Genomic DNA, 18,683 nt, shown 5'->3' on the forward strand with positions numbered 1-18,683 from the left:
CAATCGAGCCAAAACACACATTTGAATAAGAGTAAAATTAACTCATCCCCCCCTCCATCTTTATGAAGTACATTCCCAAGTACTTTGTTGAAAGAAAAGTCCCATAAACACATTGCTTATTAAGGTCAGAAGTTTGACTTGATTTTATGCCAACATACGCTCCGCTTGCCAAAAATACTCTTCCGGCGTTCTGACTCAGGTCTGCATTACTAAAGCAGGAAAGTATCAACTGGTTACACACAAGTAATGAATTCAAAACAAACCATCATCAGAAAGTCTCCAGCTATCTCACTGAAGAGAAGTTGTGAGTCACCACTGCAACCACAATCTCTTTGTGTTGGCTGTCCTCTCGCCTGCTCCCACAATTGAAACCTAGACTAGGGGAGGACAGCGAGGCAGTCATTTTGCAACTCTCTCTTGCAGCGAGTGACTCAGAGTCACTCTTTGCTGGGGCTCAGAGGGGACCACAATAGTGGAAGTAGCTTTCATAATTAAGGAAGAAATCATTCCAGCAAACCAGTGCATCTCTCCCCCCCTTTAATTGCCTCTCTGCATAAAGGTCATTTGCAGTGATGCAAACTTTCCAGAAAAAAGCTTGAATTAGGAGACTTTTCCTAGGGCAACTTGCACTATAAAATGTTCAGTTTTCACCCCCCAAAATTCAGATGTCCCTAGATAGTGTGTTCAAATTCAGCATGTTTATTTGTCCTGCATTTAGGAAACAAAACTGAAAACTAAGAAGTTTCAAATACTGTATTTTCAAATATTCTATTATCAGCTGACATCCATTCACTGCTGCTAACTGACTTATGAAATAGATTTTTTTTCCCATGGAAGACTGCTGGAGTCATTTTCTGCTCCACATCACTGGCTAGTATCATGGCGGGGAAAAGAACCACGGACAAGTTTGTCCAAAGAGGGCCTGAATGACTTTTCAGCGGCTCCCTTTGAATTCTACAGGGATAAAGCAAGCTAGGGCAGTGTTAAAAGGAGACTAAACCTGAACAGCTTTCAGGGTTGCCGGTGTACGGCTGCACGATAGCTTGGGAGAAATTCCATGTTGTTGTATTCCTCTAATGGCTCCACCAGTGCACACATTTCAGCTTGCCCAACAGAACAATCTCCCCGCTCTGTCCTCCATGCTGTTCAAGGAGTTCTCCAGACACCCCAGAGCCAATGTGGGAGGGCAACTAGGGGGTGGAGGGAGCCCTGTTTCACTAGGGCAGGGTGATCCAACACTTAACCTTTGAGGCCCTTGGCAACATTTGATGCCCCTTGTGCCACCTTCCTAAAGCTGGGTAAGCGATATGCTGGGCTTTGGGAAGTTGTCAAATTTTGGCCTTGTTCCCCACCCCCCTGCATGACATGGCAACGTGTAGCCCGTTGGTTCCATGCTCTTGCAGCCCACTTGGTATGAAAAGTTGGACCGCCCTGCACTAGCAGAATGTGTTGCCCTGGCTCCCACAAGCACACCTACATAAGCTGGACCCGGCCCATTATCTTTAAGATAACTGATGGGGTTTGAGAGCGGCACAGCTTCCCATAGAGGGCATCCACACCCATCCCCACTATCGCCTCTGGTCAACATTTGTATTGAAACAATACAGAAACCTACCAGACTTGATGGGAAAGGGGGATGAATATACATGCCATATGCAGTAATCCTTCTTGTTGACCTCTCTCAACATTAAGAAACCAAAAAAGCAATTACCTCCACCTAACATTCCCCCCCCCACCCTTTACAGGCAATTTTGGCGAAAATTCTAACATCAAATATTATCTGGGGTTTTTAATCTTAAAAGCCAACGATTGAAACACATCCCCTAAATCAATTTGCTTTGCAAGTATTCCAAAGTATTAAGAATACATTCACATACTATTCATCAGGTCTGTGCAACGCACAGGCCCACCCACCATCTATTGTGGCTTTCCCAAGGCGCTCCCCCCCCCCCATTTTCCCCAATACACAGCATTTAGTCCCAGGCAGGGGCGGGAGTGGGCGGGCAGGGAGAATACCAAATACTTGTCTGGCTGCAATATATGGTTTCTTTTGGAGGCTTGTTAAGATTCAAAGCAACAACATATGTGAGCACACACATGCTGCATACATAGGAAGTTGCCAAACTGACTGAAGGAAGAACAGAATATGGAATCCAATGAAGAAATAAACATGAACTCTCTATGAAAACATATACAGGAGCCAGCAGAAGTAAATCAGTTCCTTCGGCTGTTTTGTACACCAGCATATGCAAAAGCTGCACAAAGGGAAGCAGAGGGGGATTATGTCACAATGCTGCCTGCTAAACACAGCAATGGGTGGGAACAGATGATCCTTTGACCAAGTGACATAATTGTGAGAAGGGTGCATGCCGCTGACAAAGTGAGGCTATAAAAATATGCCAGGTATCACTGTTATTCGGGCAAGATGCAGACAGCCATTTTAACCACACATCCCGATACATATCTGTGCCTGATGTTCACAAAACACCAACTTACCACTTGACTGGAAAATACAGGTGACTAATATGCTTCATGGCAACAGAGTTTTCTGGGGGGTGTATTCTGATCCCCTGTATGGACTTATTTGCATCACCATAGTAAGAATTTCACCGCCTACATCAAAGCGCAGGTGAATCCTGTATTGTTCTGCCAAGTGCAGAGGGAGAATTTGACATTTTCAACCCTGACCAGAAATCTGGAGGGAACAGAGAAGTGCAAAGATTCCTCGCTGCTGGGCAGGATGGAACAAGGATTCTGCTGGGCAGAATACAGGTAAGCAAACTTATCCTGGGGTAACCTCTCTCACCTGGAAGTAGTCAGGTTTCTAGGTGAGATTACCTGCATCATCTTGCAAAGCGGCAAGCAGCTGCAGAAAGACAGCCTGCATCTATCTATCCACCTGTTTACGAGGCAATTACATGTGCACACTCGATATTAACCCACACACACACAACACCTGAGCATTAAAATATTCTTACCTGGGAAAGTATGCGGGTGGGGCGACCCTCTTTTAAGGCACTTGGAACAGAGGACATGCACAGTATAGTACAGGCCTGGCCATTCTTGAAGCAAGACATTCAGTTCTTCCACTAATGGGGTTATGGCTTGCCAGGCTGTCCATATATTTGGTAAGGATGCATGACTAGCGATAGACAAAGTATCTGGCTGCTGGGTGCCCTTGGCAGGTCTATAACTTACTACGACAGGTACCTTCCCCCTGTAGGCATAGATCTGGTATTTCCCATCAGACCGCTGAACCACATGGCTGTTGATCTGGACGCTATAGCGGGCGAAGAGCCCCGGTGGGAAGATGAAAGGGAAGCTGTACTCAATCTGCAGCTGCTCAGCAACAAAGGACTGGCCACCCAGGTTGGAGCCATTGATCCACGCCTCTGCGTGGGGCATCTCGTTCTTCACATAGCAAGGGAACTTGTACCATGCCGTCGCCCCGTTCAAGGGCTTGGACTTGGGCTTGTTGACGCAGTAGCAGAGACCCATCTTCTCCAACAGCTCCAGGATAAGCTGCAGGTCCTCTCTGCTCTGGATGTGGGGTTTGAGGAGCAGGCGAATGACATGGGCGGGGAGAAGCCCGTGGAGCAAAAACCCTTCCACATAGTGGTGGAGCTGCGTGGCCTTCAGCTCGTCCACGTGGGCACTGCCAAGCAGTTTCTGGAGCAAGACCGTGGCGTCCCGTTGGCAGAAGACGTTGAGGATGTCAATGAGCCTGGGCAAGTTGTGGAAAACGTATTCCCGCAGGGTGAGGTGCTCCTCGAAGTAGAGCAGCTTGCCGCTCTCGTGCAAGTAGGAAAGAGCGCTCTGGAGACGGTCCTCAGTCAGTCCTGCCTGCAGGCCGAGCCGAGCTGAGTCCCACCAGCTGAGCCACAGCTGCTGAGCCTGTGGTTGGAAGTGCAGCTCCTCCAGCACCTGCCAGGACCTTGGCAGCACCCGGTGCAAATTGGGAAAGATGTCTCTATGCTCGGCTACCGAAAGGAGCTTCTCTCGCAAGCGGCGTACCTGGCAGCAATCCCAGCAGCTGATAGGCAGCACCGGGGAAAGGATTTGCGGCCGGTGGTTGAGCAAATACTGGAACTGAGCTTTCTTGCGCCGCAGGTTCTTGTCCGACACCCCGTAGAAGGCAACGTGGGGGCTGGAGCAGCGCAGGTCGAAATCCTGCCCCAGGGCTTCGTCTACCTGCTGGGCCAGAGTCTGGAGGCCCTCGTAGTCGCACTTCTCCTGCCGGGAAATCTGGCGGTGGATGTCTAAGCACTTCTCTTCCACCTCCCGTTCAGCGCACAGGTCAGCGTGGGTGCCAACCATGCACACCACGGCATGTGGCACCTTTGCCCCTAGCCAGTGAAGGAAGTGTCCCACGGAGGGGTAAAAACACTGTGGCACATACGTGCTCAGGTTCACCACCAGCACATAGAGGGCTCCCGGAGAGAGGAAAAAGGGCTGGATCACGTCGTAACTTGGGTCTCCCGCCAGCTCGTACACAATGAAAGTCAGGCCCCTTTCTACATCTGCAGTCCAGTCTGTCACCTCTATGCCTTTGCTGCTGCCTGGCAACCCTGCTGCGTAGGGAGCTGGGGGCATAATGGGCCGCAGGAGAGGGTAATATCCTAAGTGCGCCTCCCCATTTATTTTTGGAGACGGGGCCAGCGGAGCATCGTCCTGCCGCTCAGCAGCAAAACATCCCACTTGGGTCTGCCCAGCAGCTTTTGGGGAAGGGTAAAAGAGCATGTCCCACTGCTCACCGGAGATACATCCCAAATGGGAACATTTCAGGGTCGAAGCTGGCAAAGGGGAAGCCTCTGGCTGCTCGACAATGGGGCGGCGGTGTGGCTGTGCTTTGGGGGAAAGAGGCTGAGGGGGCACATCTCTTAGGGTCTGCATGAAGCACCCCTTAGTTCGAGCTCTCCCAACGTCCTTGCAGGCTGCAGCGAAGGACAGCTCTCCGTGCCCTTGTCCCTCTTCCTCTTCCTCCACGAGGCACTTCCTTAGCAGCGTCTTGCCTGCGTTTTTCAGGCCCATCAGGACCAGCTTGAGACGGGGCTTGAGGGCAGGCTGGGAGTGGGCCAGCTCCTGCTGATAGGCCGCGATGTAAGGGATGCCCTTCATACAGACCTCGTAGGGTGGCTGAATCAGAGGGTTGTCTTTGATCTTCCAGAGGCTGATGCGGTTGAGTTGGCCAAAGCCCTCGGGCAGGATGGCGATCTGGTTGCCCTGCAGGACCAGCTCCTCCAAGTGATGCAGCTGGACGATGGAGTCGGGCAGGTAGCGGATGCGGTTGTTGTCCAGCCACAGAGTCCGCAGCTGGCACAGCTGGCACAGCCCAGCGGGCAGCAGAGTGAGCTGGTTGCGGCTCAGGTACAGCTCTTCCAAGCCAGGCAAGGTCAGCACAGCCGCGGGGAAGTCGGCCAGCAGGTTGGAGGAGAGGTTCAGCATCTTGAGGCGCTGCAGGCCACCAAACCCAGCAGGCAGGCCTCTCAAGTGGTTCCCGTCCACCATGAGGCTCTCGAGGGCCCCCAGCTGGCACAAGCCTTCGGGCAGGGCGGCCAAGCCTGTGCCACTGAGCCACAATATCTTCAGGCGCCGCAGGGAAGCGATGCCCTCGGGCAGGGCCCGCAGGTGCCGGTTGCCGGAGCAGTCCAGCTCCTCCAGGGAGCCCAGCGCCAGCAGCGCCTGAGGGAAGGCGTGAAGCTGGTTGTGGTCCACGTCGAGGGCGCGCAGCTGCTGCAGGCGGGCCAGGGCCTCGTTGGGCAGGCGGCTGAGGCGGTTGAAGCTCAAGTCTAGCTCCTCCAGCTGCCGCAGCTCTCCCAAGGCGTCGGGCAGCGCTCCGTCGCCGCCGGCGCCGAGCTGGTTGTGGCTGAGGCTAAGCTTGCGCAGCCCGCGCAGGAGTGCCAGCGCCGGGCCGTCGTCGCGCAGGCAGCGCAGGCGGTTGTGGCTCAGGTCGAGCTCGGCCAGGCGGCCCAGGTGCCCCAGGGCGGCGGCCGAGGGCAGCCTCGCGAGCCGGTTCCTGCGCATCGAGAGCACGCTCAGGCTGCTGCCCACGGCGGCGCACAAGCCCTCGGGCAGCTCCTCCAGGCCGCGCCCGCTCAGGTTCAGCGTCTCCAGCGGCGACGGCGCGAGCGGAGACGGCGGTTGCTCCTGCTGCTGCTGCTGCTGCTGTAGCAGCAGCGAGGACTTGGGCTCCGGCTCTGCCTGCGGGCCGCTCTCCTCCCGGGAGCCCAGCTCCAGCTGCCCGAGGTCGTTCCGCAGCTTGCCGGCGCGCAGGGCGGCGTCTCGCCACAGCCGGGCCGCTTCCTCCGGCCGCTCCGTCTCGGCCATAGCGCCGCCGCCGCCGCCGCAGTCCTTAGGGCGCACCGAGGCGAGAGGAAAGATGGGCCCGGGCACCAGCGCCGCCGCCGCCGGGCTCCCCACTGCAAGCCGGGCCTCGCCGCCGCAAGGTAGCGCGGGGCTTCGCCATGGAGGAGGCTGCGTGCGTCTTGCGCTAGGCAAGGCTGGTGAAGCGGGCGGCCGCAGGGATGTCCTGTCCGCCGCGCCTCTTCCTCCGCCGCCGCGCCCGGAGGAGCATCCTTTCTCCTGGGCGGCCGCTCCCAGCAAGGCGGCGCCGGCGGATTCCCTAACCGGGACTGAGGGGAGGAAACAGGAGGAGGTGCCCGTGGCGGCGGCGGCGGCGGCAACGGCAATAGCAGCAGCAGCAGCAGCAGCGCCGCCCCTCGGCACGTCAGTGCACGCCTGGTCGGAGCCGCCCTTGGAGGAGGAAAGGGCGCGCCAGCCTGGAGCGGAGGCTTTTCCTCGCTTCCCTTTACTGCCGGCTCACATCTATGAACAAGGCTCGCCGTCCTCTACAACACCAAGGTCCTTCGCCCCCCCCCACATAAAATATTTGAGGGGGGCCAGCCCCCACCCCACTTGATAGTCATTGCCATTCAAATGGTGTGTGCCTGCCGGAGCCACGATTTATGTTGGCGGGGAGCAGGCTTTATGTGGGGGCCAGAACCTCAGTTAAATATTTTTATTTATTTAGGGGGGCAGCTGCTCCCCTGGCTATACCCATGCCTGTCCTATGATTGATTAGGTGGGGTGGGCCTTACCTGATCCCCCCCCCCGCCTCATATTTTATTCAAGTTGGCATTCCTGACATCATCTAAGGTTCAGACCTACAGGAAGACAGGGTGTTCTGGAGACTGGTGTGCTGCAATGTGAAAGTTCCGTCTCTGTAAAAAAGGTAAATAATAATAATTACATTTGTGCAATTATATATATATGGCTGCCCATTCACACATGCAAGGCAGAGCCAACCATTTAGTAGAAGTTGAGAGCTTTTAAATTCATTTCGGGGAGCGCTCCATACCTCTCTGTGTGGGTGTTTGTGAACTGGTTCAATCCATGGGGGAAATTCTCAGGAACAATACTTAACTGCCAGTGTGGGGGAACCTTTGGCCTGCTTGGTGTTGCTGAAGTAAAGCTCCCATCAACCCCAGTATGTGCAGCGACCAGTGACCAGTGACTGAAGTTCAGCAATATGGCAGCCCAAAGGTTCCCGACACCAGCACTACAAAAATAAATGAGAGCAACATAGGATCACTACTGCAATTAGACAATGGCCTCAGCTTCTTTTCCCTCGCTACTTTGCCCAACCCAAGCTTCTTGAGTTCTCTTGGTTCTATTCCCACTTCCTTGTAGGGGAAGAAAAGATGGCAGTTAACTATTAGAGACCAAGGTTCACACAGGTGTGTTTATTTACTTTTCACTTTTATCATGCCATTCCTCCAAGGAGCTCACATTCTACCTCACCCCAGCAGCCTTGTGAGGTTAATTCAGGTTGAGATATGCCTATGATCATCCACTGATGATCCGTTGTGATCCTTGCATAGGGGAAAAATAAACTTTTATTTAGACTAGAAAGGGTTTCCAGTCTTCCTTAAAATATTCTAAATTTGTGTCTTTTTAACAGTGCCATCCATTTTGCCATCTCTGCAATATGCCAAGATTTTCATCAGGCGATCATATCAAAGGATATTGTGAGTTGGGCCCACCTGTACCTGGAGATGCCAGAAACTGAACCCGGGTCCTTCTAAATGCTAGGCACGTGCTCTGCTCACTGAGCTACAGCCTTATTTTATGGTGGACAACTACCAGGACACCCTTGACCAATAATCTGTCCTGTCTAAGTAAAGTTAGGGTCAAGCTGCACTTCCCGTGATCAGTGGGAAAACAAAGGTCCAGGCTGCCAGGGCTGGAGTCAGATGCAGGTCAGCATGAAGAAGCAAGGCCAGCTGTCAGTGCTCAGTCAACTTTTTATTCAAGGAAATGAACATACATCTCAGCGACACTTCCCAGTAGGTCTTGCCCCTGTGGAGCAGTTGTCAGGACTGACGGTCCCTGCCTTCTAAGGCTCCTCCTCTCCCAAGCAGTCTCAAACAGCATCTGAGCATCTTTGGCTTCTGTTCCACTCTCCTCATTATTCTGTGCGTTCTTGGAGAAAAGGATGGAGGGGAGCATGTTGCAGCAGGAGAGGGAGACTCCCTGGATTCCTCAGCTGCCTCTTGACGCCCCTCCTCTGCTTCAGCTGTGGAGTCTGAACTGCTTCCTTCCACAGGTTCTTCCTGCTCACTAAACTTTGTTGCCCCTTCAGCCTCCAGCTAGATTCTCTGAATTGCAGAAATTGGCCTCTTTGCTTATAGTGGCCACTGACACATGGCTTAAAAAGAAAGAAAGAAAGAGGAGACTGATTTGCAAATGCTATATATAGATGCACATTTAAAAATTATTACTACCCTACTGAGTCATACAAAGTAGACCCATTGGTTTCGGTGAATCTGAGTATGAATTAGCTGGATGCATGATTTTAATGCATGACTAATGTTAGATATCACCCGTTTTATAGAGGAATACAATACATCTCACTGTAGTGGGAAAGACCACGGCCTGTGTGCATGTGCTCAGCCTTCTGTCAAAGTGCTGGCTGCTGGTGGGCAGTTCCTGGGCCCCTGCTTTCCTTTACTTTTAAACCAGAATGGCTTTTAAAGCCATTCAAATAGAGGTCATCATACAGAGAACTGCCACCCGTCCTTATCCTGTCCCTATCCTAATCTTATCCTGCCACCTGTCCTTATCCTAACCTTCTGATAGCCCTTCAAATGGACACAAGTATTCCCCAAAGGAGGACACTGACCACCCTGTCTTTGCCCTGCTTGTTCTGCTAATGTGTGTAATGTGTGCATGTGGTACCAGTTGCTCTGTCATTGAGACCTTGTCCATTTTCCACATAATTTAAATAGGTTGTGTGTGTATGTGTGTGTGTGTGTGTGTGTGTTGTTTCCTAAACAAACAAAGATGTGAAATTAGACTCTCTTTTAAAAAGTACTAGGGGAGTAGTACTCCTTAGTACCTGGGAATGCTAGGATAGGAAGCACTCACATGATTCAGCCTATCTAGACACTCGCTGGTGATGCATCAGGGGAGCATCATTAGTGCAGCAGGCACAGTGCAAAGGTTGCTTGAATTGGTCCTTAGATGCCATGGTGGAATTCACAACCAAGCTTATTCACTGAAATCCCCACCCCAAAACCCTCCCATGCTAATACTTGGGGAAGTGAGGGATATAGGGGGAAATAGAGGGGCATGATGGTTGCATTGGAAGTTAGTAAGGACACTGCAGGGACTTGAACCCCATCCTGGAAACCTTGAAGGTGGTGCTTGAAATGGTCCTTTGGTTCAATGGTGGAGTTAAGAATGAAGCTCAGTCACTGAAGTCACCACCCTCCCATGCTAATACTTTGGCTAAGAAAAAAGGAGCAATCGTTATTTGGGCAGTGTGGGATAGAGAAGGATTGAGAGGGATAGAGGCATAGAGAGGGATAGAGAGAGATAGCAGTTGCATTGGAAGTAAGCATGGACACCGCAGGGATTTGAACCCCGTCCTGGGAACCAGGAGAGCCGACCACCAGTGTCTTTTGCTTTTTTTTTTGAGCAATGCAACAAGGAGAAAAGCAAAACCTGAGAGAACATTCTGCGAATGTTCTCTCAGGAAAAAGAAAACCTTAAGATGTTAAGAAGAGCTCTTTGGAGAGACCTGTGGAGAGACCAGCAGAAAAGAAAATGAGAAAAAGAAGTGATCAATAGAAAACACATTGTCTTAAAAAAAAGACGACTGAGTGGTGGAATTTGAACTTACCTAAAGCAGCACAGTCCAAATGCCAGTGACACTCACTTCAGGTACAATGAAGTCTGGGAAGCCTGAAGGAACGAAGAGCTGGAACAAAAGAAGAAGTGTTCTCCTACCTGCAGGGGAGCCTCATTGTGGTGACACGGAATAGGGCCTCTTTTGACAACTCAGTCACCGCAACCTGAAAGAGTCTTAGCACAAAGAGTTGCAGATGGAACACAATATGTAGAGATTCAAGCTTTTAAAGAAACATATATATGGCACATGCCTTCAGTGTTTGAGATACAGTGGTACTTCGGGTTACAGACGCTTTAGGTTACAGACGCTTCAGGTTACAGACTCCACTAACCCAGAAATAGTACCTCGGGTTAAGGACTTTACTTCAGGGTGAGAACATAAATGGTGGGGCGGCGGCAGCGGGAGGCCCCATTAGCTAAAGTGGTACCTCAGGTTAAGAACAGTTTCAGGTTAAGAACTGACCTCCAGAATGAATCAAGTTCTTAACCTGAGGTACCACTGTAGAGATTTTCTCCAGACCCAAGCAAGGGATACTCACCTAAATGTCCTTCAGTGGTAGTGCATAGAACTATATTAATACTATCATTGTGATGTAGTGTTTAGGGTTTACTTGTGAGGTATCTCAGCCTGTCATTGCCTCTGAAAATACTAGAGTACTTGATAGTTACCTTCCTTCAGCTGCGATGGTCGCTTCAAAGTGAGAAGTGACAGGCAAAGAGGATGTGAAGGCGATCTGACTGCGACATCTGTCACCCCAATAATCGCCAGGGTTGATTTGGCTGATCTGGCCAGCTAGGCTGGTGTCCCCTTGCTACCTCATCGCTCCATGTGTGTCCCTCCCAAAGCTGCGCACTCGGTGGAAGAGGATGACCATCCCAGATAGAAGAAGTGCACCATTCTTCAGTCAAGGGTATATGATAGCTGCGCCCCCCAGCTAGGACCACCAAATAAGCTCAAGGGTCCATTTGTAGGAGAACGTAGGGTAGTCAAGCTTCCAAGACTCCAGACACATCCAAGTAAGGCACTGTACTATGTATTAAATGGTGTTTTTGGAAGATGCTTAGCAAAAGGTTTGGAGGTTCTAGAAGGGGAGCACAGCTATCGTATACCCTTGACCAAAGAATGGTACACTCCTTCTATCTGGGATTGTCATCCTCTTCTACCGAATGCGCAGCTTCAGGAGGGACACACATGGAGCAGTGAGGGATACAGCATAATCCACCCCCTTAGCGCATTTGTCAATGAAATCATAGGCCATGATTTTAGAATTATTACTACCACAGCCACATTACGTATCGGTGATAGGTTTGCCTGCCCTGTTGCATAGTTACCTTTTGACGTCCGTTTCCCATTTATTTTGTCATCTTGTCGTTGCTGCTGGAAAGACCAGTCCTTTCAGTACAGCTCTATAACCTACAAATGTTTGTTCCACCTCCACTGGAATCCTCCACTTGCAAGACACATTGGAGACATATTCCAGAGTTGAAGGCTCCATTTTAAGATGGGAAGATACAGAAGAATCCTTTGTTGTAACAGGTCACAAACTGTCTTGCCGCAACCTTAAAATGAACGAGGAATCTCAGGGTACCATTTTGACTAGATATTTCCTCCCTAGTCAAGCAAGGGATACTCACCTAGATGTGGTTCCATCACGGAGTGGCATTTTGGCTGTCATTTTTTTCATGAAGCGGGTGAAGAGATTAAAAAAGAGAGACCAGTACAAAAGCATTCCACTGAAAAAGATCACTGAGTGGTGGGGAAAAACAGCAGATTACCTAATGCAGAACAGTCAAAATGCAGGTGTCCCTCAAACATCTCCTGCAGGGTTCTTGATGTATCAAGATCTGAGCTCGCGGTGCATCAACTGGTTTAGATACACTGAGCTCTCGGAGGGCTGTAAAAAGGAAGAGCTGGATCAAAAGAAGAAGTAAGGGTTTTCCCACCAGCAGGTAGACCTCATTGGGCGGTGACACAGGAAAGGATCTGTACCGTGTCCTGACTGCATAAGGTTCTTCCTGCTGGAAGCTCAGGTGGCAACCACGTTTGACTTGCTTAGCTCTTCTATAAAAAAAAATAAGAAATGACCAAAATCGCTCAATATAAGATCCTTGGGAGCCTTGGTTTGTATGTTATTCCATTTATATTGTACGTTTCCTCCAATGAGCCCAAGGTGCTGTGATGATCCCTCTCACTGCGACCTTAAAGTGTCTCAGCACAAGAATTGCAGGTGGAAAATAGATTTTCTCTCCAGCCAAGCACGAGATACTCACCTAGAAGCCCTTCAATCAGAATACATCTGCACCTGTCGCCACCTCTGAAAAGGTGCCACAAGTATTTTATAGTTACCTTCTGTCAACTGCAGCACTAGTTTCCAGGTAGGAAGTAACTGGCAAAGGAAGCTGACTGCTAGACCTGGTTTTAAAATTGGTATTTTGGTAAATTGGTGTCACCCTCAGTGATGGAGGATCCAAATTTTTGTTTGTATAAAGTCCGTGCTTTGTGTTTTGTGAGCTATGTGCTAAATAGCTGTTCCTAGAAGATGCTTAGCAAAAATAAAATAAAATCCAAAAACCTTGGTTATTGCCACCAAAGAGCCACGTTACGCATCAGGGGTAATTTTGCCTGGCCTGTTCCAGTTACCTTTTGCGCTCCATATCCCATATCTTTTCGTAATCTTGCAGGTTCTGCTGGAAAGGTTTAGTGGAGTTGATGTTCTAGTCTGCTTCCTCATTTGATCCTCACAACAACCCTGTGAGGTAGGTTAGGCTGAGATATAGAGCGCTTCATGGCAGACTGAGGATTTGAACTCTAGTCTCCCAGGTCCTAATCCAGTACTTTAGTCACTCTCAGGAACTTCCTTCGGAAAAAACACTTTCCCACAGGATACTGGACTTGCCGTGTCCCTGGGCAGTTACTCTCCAGTCGCCATCAGCAGGTTCTTCCTCAAAAAATGCTTTATTTGCCTTTTCAGCAAGTTTTAAACTTTCCTGTCTTTCTCTCCTTCCAAGGCAACCTGAGCCAAAATGAAATCAGAAGGAACGGCTTTGCCCTCTTCTTGTCTTCTTTGCTCCCCCCCCACATGCACATTTCTAGCTTCAGCAATAAAAAACCCAAGCTTTCTCTTCATGAAATGACTTCTCTAGTTGCCTTTTAAAAGAAAAGCCTTCTATTTTCCCTACTCATCTTCCCTCTTCTTTAAGGAAACGTCATATCCATGTACCCTTTCATGTGCTTCATCTTTTCATCCAAAGACTAATTAGTTTGAAAGGTAAATAAAACTTGATTTCCCCCCCTTCACATTCCTTCATTTATCTTCATTTTCTCTTGGCTTTTCCAGTTAAGTATTTTTGATTTTATTGGTTCTCTTTAAAATCTCCACCTTGGTATTTTTTTCTGAGTTTTCAGTTTAAATTTTGCTTGGCTAAACTCTCTTCTGGGGGACTTTCCAAAGGTCCATCATCTCTCTACAATTTCCTGTCCCTGTGTTATTAGGATTACTGGTAAGTCTTCTTTGGTCTTCTATTTTGATGGATGGATCTGCCGTTTTCCATTTTGGAGAGTCTGTGCCAGCGATTCCTTTCCCAAGTTGACATGAAATCCTCCAGCTGTTTGTGTTTTTCCTGCCGCGTCGAGGGAGACGTACTGCCCAATGGCCGACGACCCTCCTCCGCTGTTCTCCACAAACTGCACCTTGGAGACGATGATGTTGTCCTCGAGGATGGAGCCACAGCCCGTGCAAACCGCATCTCCGCGGGCCGAGTCCACCTCGATCTCCGAGCTGCCGCACACAGCGCACACCTGCCCGCTGCCGCCCGGCATCTTTGGGCGCGAGAGGCAGCAGGGAGGCAGGCTCCCCTCAGGCCCAAGGAAAAACCTCGCTGCCGCCGCCTCGCAGACCGGGCTGCCGACCCCTCCGCCCGCCCGCCCGCCTGCTCTCTCTCTCACCGCCACACGCTCGCTCTCCCCTCACGGGTGCTTCAGTTTCCTTTTAATTTAAAATTAATGCCTCTCCTAACACTTTTTAGGGACAAATAGCTGATTAAGATATATGTGTGCAGTATTTGAAATCAACTACCACAGAGATCACAGGTGAAAATTACCTGTGTCCCTTTTTAAAGATGAAAATGATGAATTTCAGCAGTGAGATCCCTTCATTTACTGTAAAAAAAAATTCCCAATAGTTTTGAAAGCAATCTAACCTAAGATGGTTTCAGTTGCCTTTTCAAACCTGTTTCATCTTCCCAGCCTCCCTCTCCTAATCCCTCTGCCCCTTAACTCCTTCAGATCTGAACAGTGAGAGGGCTAACAGCAGTACTATAGCCAGGGGCAGGCTCACTCACTGGAATGCGGCTCGCTCCTTCCACCACCTGTTGGCCATAAGAACACATAAAATAGTCCCTTGCAGCATTAATACAGTGGGTGCAAATGCCTTTATTTTTGGGCTGCACAGTTGGAAAATTAATATGGGGTACAGTTGTAAAGGACAGCAGTTGCTTTACACAACATTCTATGATAGAATGAATGAAGACTGGGTGCTTGGTTTTTTTTAAAGTTGGCTTTAAAAGAAGGAAAGAAAGTGGGGGGTAATTTTAAATCATTGCTCCTGTTTGTAGCATACCAGCCGTCTTTCCCTTGAAAATTACTTTGTTGAAATATAATACCTGGTTGGTGGATGGGAAGGGTTTGGAGGACGCCATTGACCAACAGTCTCTTCTGCCTGCCCCCATAAGCACTCTTATTTTAGTCAAGCAAGTGATATTCTCAGAGAATATGCCTGAGTGGTTCAAGGAACAGATTTAGAAGTGATGAAAAGGAAGATATAATTCAAGCTAGTCCCCCTTCTTGGAACTGAAGGCCTCAACATAATTAGCAGCAACGATTGAAAGCAAAGCCCGATATGGACATTCTGTTTGCTTTCAGAGATCACTGCAGTTCAGGTTATGCTGACTAGGAAAAGGTTTGAACTGGACCAATGAATGCAATTTAAAGCCACGAGACAGCGCCTCCTGCTTGTTTGGTAGGAGTTACCTCAAGAAAAAGTTGTCTGGACTCCTGTGCCTTTTAATAGTTGCGCAGATTTTCTCTCCCCTACATGGCAAGCCGTACCAATCAAAATGCCTTCTTCTGTTCCACTATTAAGGAACACCATCCTCTGCATTTCATCCTAGCGCATTGGTTTAAAATGTAAAGTATAGCATTGCTGACATATGGCCTTCAACAGCCAAGCTTTTCCATTCAGACATGGTGGGTATGCAGCCTAACCCATCTGTAGCACAAAAATGTAGATTTCCCCAATCCGAAATCATTCATACTCATCCTCAAGATGCTGCTTTCAATTTAGAGTGTTTCTAGATCCTGCTGTTTATGAGGTTGGATGTGCCTACTTGTTATGTTTTTGAAAACCCTCCTCTTCTTTAGGATATCCACATATTTTCCTCCCTGCACATGGTCCAAGTGAACGAAGAAGGAAGTGGTGCTTGTAATCTTGATATACACCCACTCACAACATCATTGGGCAGATGTGGATGTACACACCCACACCCAAATTGTCAGGACTGCCGACAACTGTTTTCAAATGGACACACTGCAGGGGAATAAAAAAATCAATCTACAATGAGCTTTCAATTTTGGAATGAAATGAGTGTTTTCACTGTGTACGCACTATACATTTAAAGATGTTCAAAACACATTCCTCCAAAAACAATTCCCACCACTCTTAATCTCGGGGCTGTGGGTTTGAGCCCCACGTTGGACAAAATATTCCTGCATTGCAAGCGGTTGGACTAGATGACCCTTGTGGTCCCTTCCAACTCTATGATTATAACCCTTAACAAACTACAGTGCCCAGAATTCCATGAGGGAAATAATGTGCTTTGAAAGCACAGGGCAGGTATCACTTAATGAGTCCCATCAGCAGAAGACATGCACTAGGAGTAGCCACAATGGCATCATTAATAGAATCTTAGGATTGCAGAGTTGGAAGGGACCCCGAGGGTCATCTAGTCCAACCCCCTGCAAGTCAGGAATCTTTTGCCCAACGTGAGGCTTAAAACCACAACTCAGAGATTTAAGAGACTCATGCTCTGCTGACCTATTTGCCTTGGCAACTCCATTACCTAGATGATAGGGCATCACTTCGGTCCCACTAGCACAGCTGTGTGACTTCACCCCTGGAGGTGCACTCCATTGTCTCTTGAGACAGAAGGATGCCAACAACTCTCAGAAGCCTTGACAAACTACAGTTCCCAGGACTCTTTGAGGGAAGCCATGACTGTAATGGTATGATACTGCTTTTAAGTGTACAGTGCAGGTGGGACTTTAGTTGGATACAACTACAACTCTTGAGTTTATTCATTTGGTTTGCTCATAGGACATTTATGTGGCATGTTTAAATCACCAAGATGGTAGGCTGGTCACTTATGCCAACTCATTTGCACTGCAAGGCTGGCGCTCAACTGGGGCAACCCATAGCAAGCCCTAAGGAACAACACATTTTCTTTCTTGCTGTAGTCCTGAAGTCAAAATGCAGAGGCATAATTGTGTTGAAGAAAAACAGCAAATAACGTGGTACTTTTCAAGATGAAAACAAATGCATCTGAGGCATCTACACAACCCTTTTGCCTGATTTCGTATGATGTCCCTCTGCTTTCAGTTGGGGGGGGGGAGAGAAAGAAGGAAAGAAAGCTGTGGTTGGCCACAAAGAAACAATTCCTATTCTTTTCCTATTCCTAGCATCAGCTGGGAGCAGGGGTGCCAACTTGAATAAAATATTGGGGAGCCCAGGTAAGCCCTGCTTCACATAACTGATCACATGGCATGGCACATGCACACCGCTTGACTGGCAATGCCCATCAACTTGGGAGGGTGTGACGGCCCCTTCAAATATTTTATTGGGAGGTGGGAGTGGTTTTAATTAACACCGCTCTCTCAATCCTGAGTGAGGATGGATTTGGCAGGGGGGCATGGGAATGGCTGCCTCAGTAACAACTCCAACGCAAATAATCTGTGTTATCTGAGCTTGCAAATGCACCCAAGAAATGTTACGATGAGTGGCTCACACACTAATATAAACGGATCTCTTTACCACAGTGGGCATCTCTCCCTCCTTCTCTCTCCCTCCTCTGTTTCCCTGCCTAATGAGCAAACAGTTTGCTGCAGTACACCAGTAGGATTTCCTCTCTTCTCCCCCTCCCCTTGGGAGTCTGCTGAGTGCTGTTGAACTGAGACAGTTGTGTATATATTATTCATGCCTCTCTGAAACGCAAAAGTAGGTGAGCGCTTGTATAGAACACATAAATACCACAAAGCGTTCCCCTTTTCGTGCAGACAGGAATGGAAGAGATTTTTGGGGAAATGCCTGGGCAGCACATTATTCTCTTGCTGTCTGCAGCAAGAGCAAAGCCCTTAAGAAAAATCCTTTCGTCCTCATGCCCAACTAAAGCACAAGATTGAACTGTATTTTTTCCTGTTCATCCCTTCTCACTTTCCCCTCTCCCCCCCCATTTCCTTTCCTACTGTTTTCACCCACTGTGGCAATTCAGCTCAGAAGCTCCTCAGTATACACAAATACACACACCTTACACCTCTCAATAAAGCACCATATACATGGAAGACGCTAAGTCAACTGGTAGATTTATTAACTTGTTCATTATTTAAACAATAATTTTAATACAATTCATTGATAAATGATGGTTGGTGACTACTGTTACAACAAGCTGCATGAAGTGTTGCCCTGAGTTGCAGGTACAAATACACACACGAGGGAGGGAGATTGTAACGAACAGTAGACATTCACACAAAAACACCACATCAAAGGTTCATTCACCTGTGCGTCTTCCAATGCAACATATATTGTCATTTGCCAACAATGCCTGCTATGGTGCCCAAACTACAGTGGTACCGTGGGTTAAGAACTTAATTCGTTCTGGAGGTCCGTTCTTAACCTGAGGTACCACTTTAGCTAATGGGGCCTCCGGCTGCTGCTGCGCGGCCGCCATGCAATTTCTGTTCTCATCCTGAAGCAAAGTTCTTAACCTGAGGTACTATTTCTGGGTTAGCAGAGTCTGTAACCTGAAGCATCTGTAACCTGAGGTACCACTGTAGACCGCTTGAGGCAGTTATCTCACAATAGGGCCTCCTCTGCAAATAAATACTATGAGAAAGGTGACTATAATCAGAACAGTAGGTCTAGATTTGTGGCTATTTCTTCCCTGCCACCTCAGCATATTTAGCAGTACTGTTTTTTCATTCAACCAATTAACATAATTTCCTTGTTTCCTTGTAGTGGTAGCGCAGTGAGCCTTTTCTCTCAAGCACACTCATGTGTAGTTAAGGCAAGAGTTTCAGTTGGCAGTTATTTTAAGTGCTGCAACTATGCATGGAGTTGGGAAATAACCGATAAAGCCCAAGCCAGGGAAGTGATGTAGCCCAGGGCCAGGGCATGCTGAGAAACATCCCACAGCAACTGAAAAAGGATTATTGCATGTGGATC

At 48.8% G+C, this 18,683-nt stretch overlaps 2 protein-coding genes across 2 annotated transcripts in view; both read right to left on the reverse strand.

The window, feature by feature from the left end:
* Positions 1–6,671, reverse strand: part of MFHAS1 (malignant fibrous histiocytoma amplified sequence 1) — a 47,109-nt gene extending 40,438 nt beyond the window's left edge. Inside the window, exon 1 of the mRNA XM_033172804.1 lies at positions 2,979–6,671. Within this exon, the coding sequence (XP_033028695.1) occupies positions 2,979–6,327 (3,349 nt within the window). The 5' untranslated portion in view covers positions 6,328–6,671. The remainder of the gene's footprint in view (positions 1–2,978) is intronic.
* Positions 6,672–13,711: 7,040 nt separating this feature from the next.
* Positions 13,712–14,026, reverse strand: LOC117061130 (transcription factor IIIB 90 kDa subunit-like). Its single transcript, XM_033173813.1, has one exon. The coding sequence runs from the start codon at positions 14,009–14,011 to the stop codon at positions 13,712–13,714; it is 300 nt and encodes a 99-aa protein (XP_033029704.1). The 5' UTR covers positions 14,012–14,026.
* Between the last annotated feature and the right edge of the window lie 4,657 nt (positions 14,027–18,683).

This window comes from Lacerta agilis, chromosome 16 (assembly GCF_009819535.1).
Source record: "Lacerta agilis isolate rLacAgi1 chromosome 16, rLacAgi1.pri, whole genome shotgun sequence".
NCBI lineage: Eukaryota > Metazoa > Chordata > Lepidosauria > Squamata > Lacertidae > Lacerta > Lacerta agilis.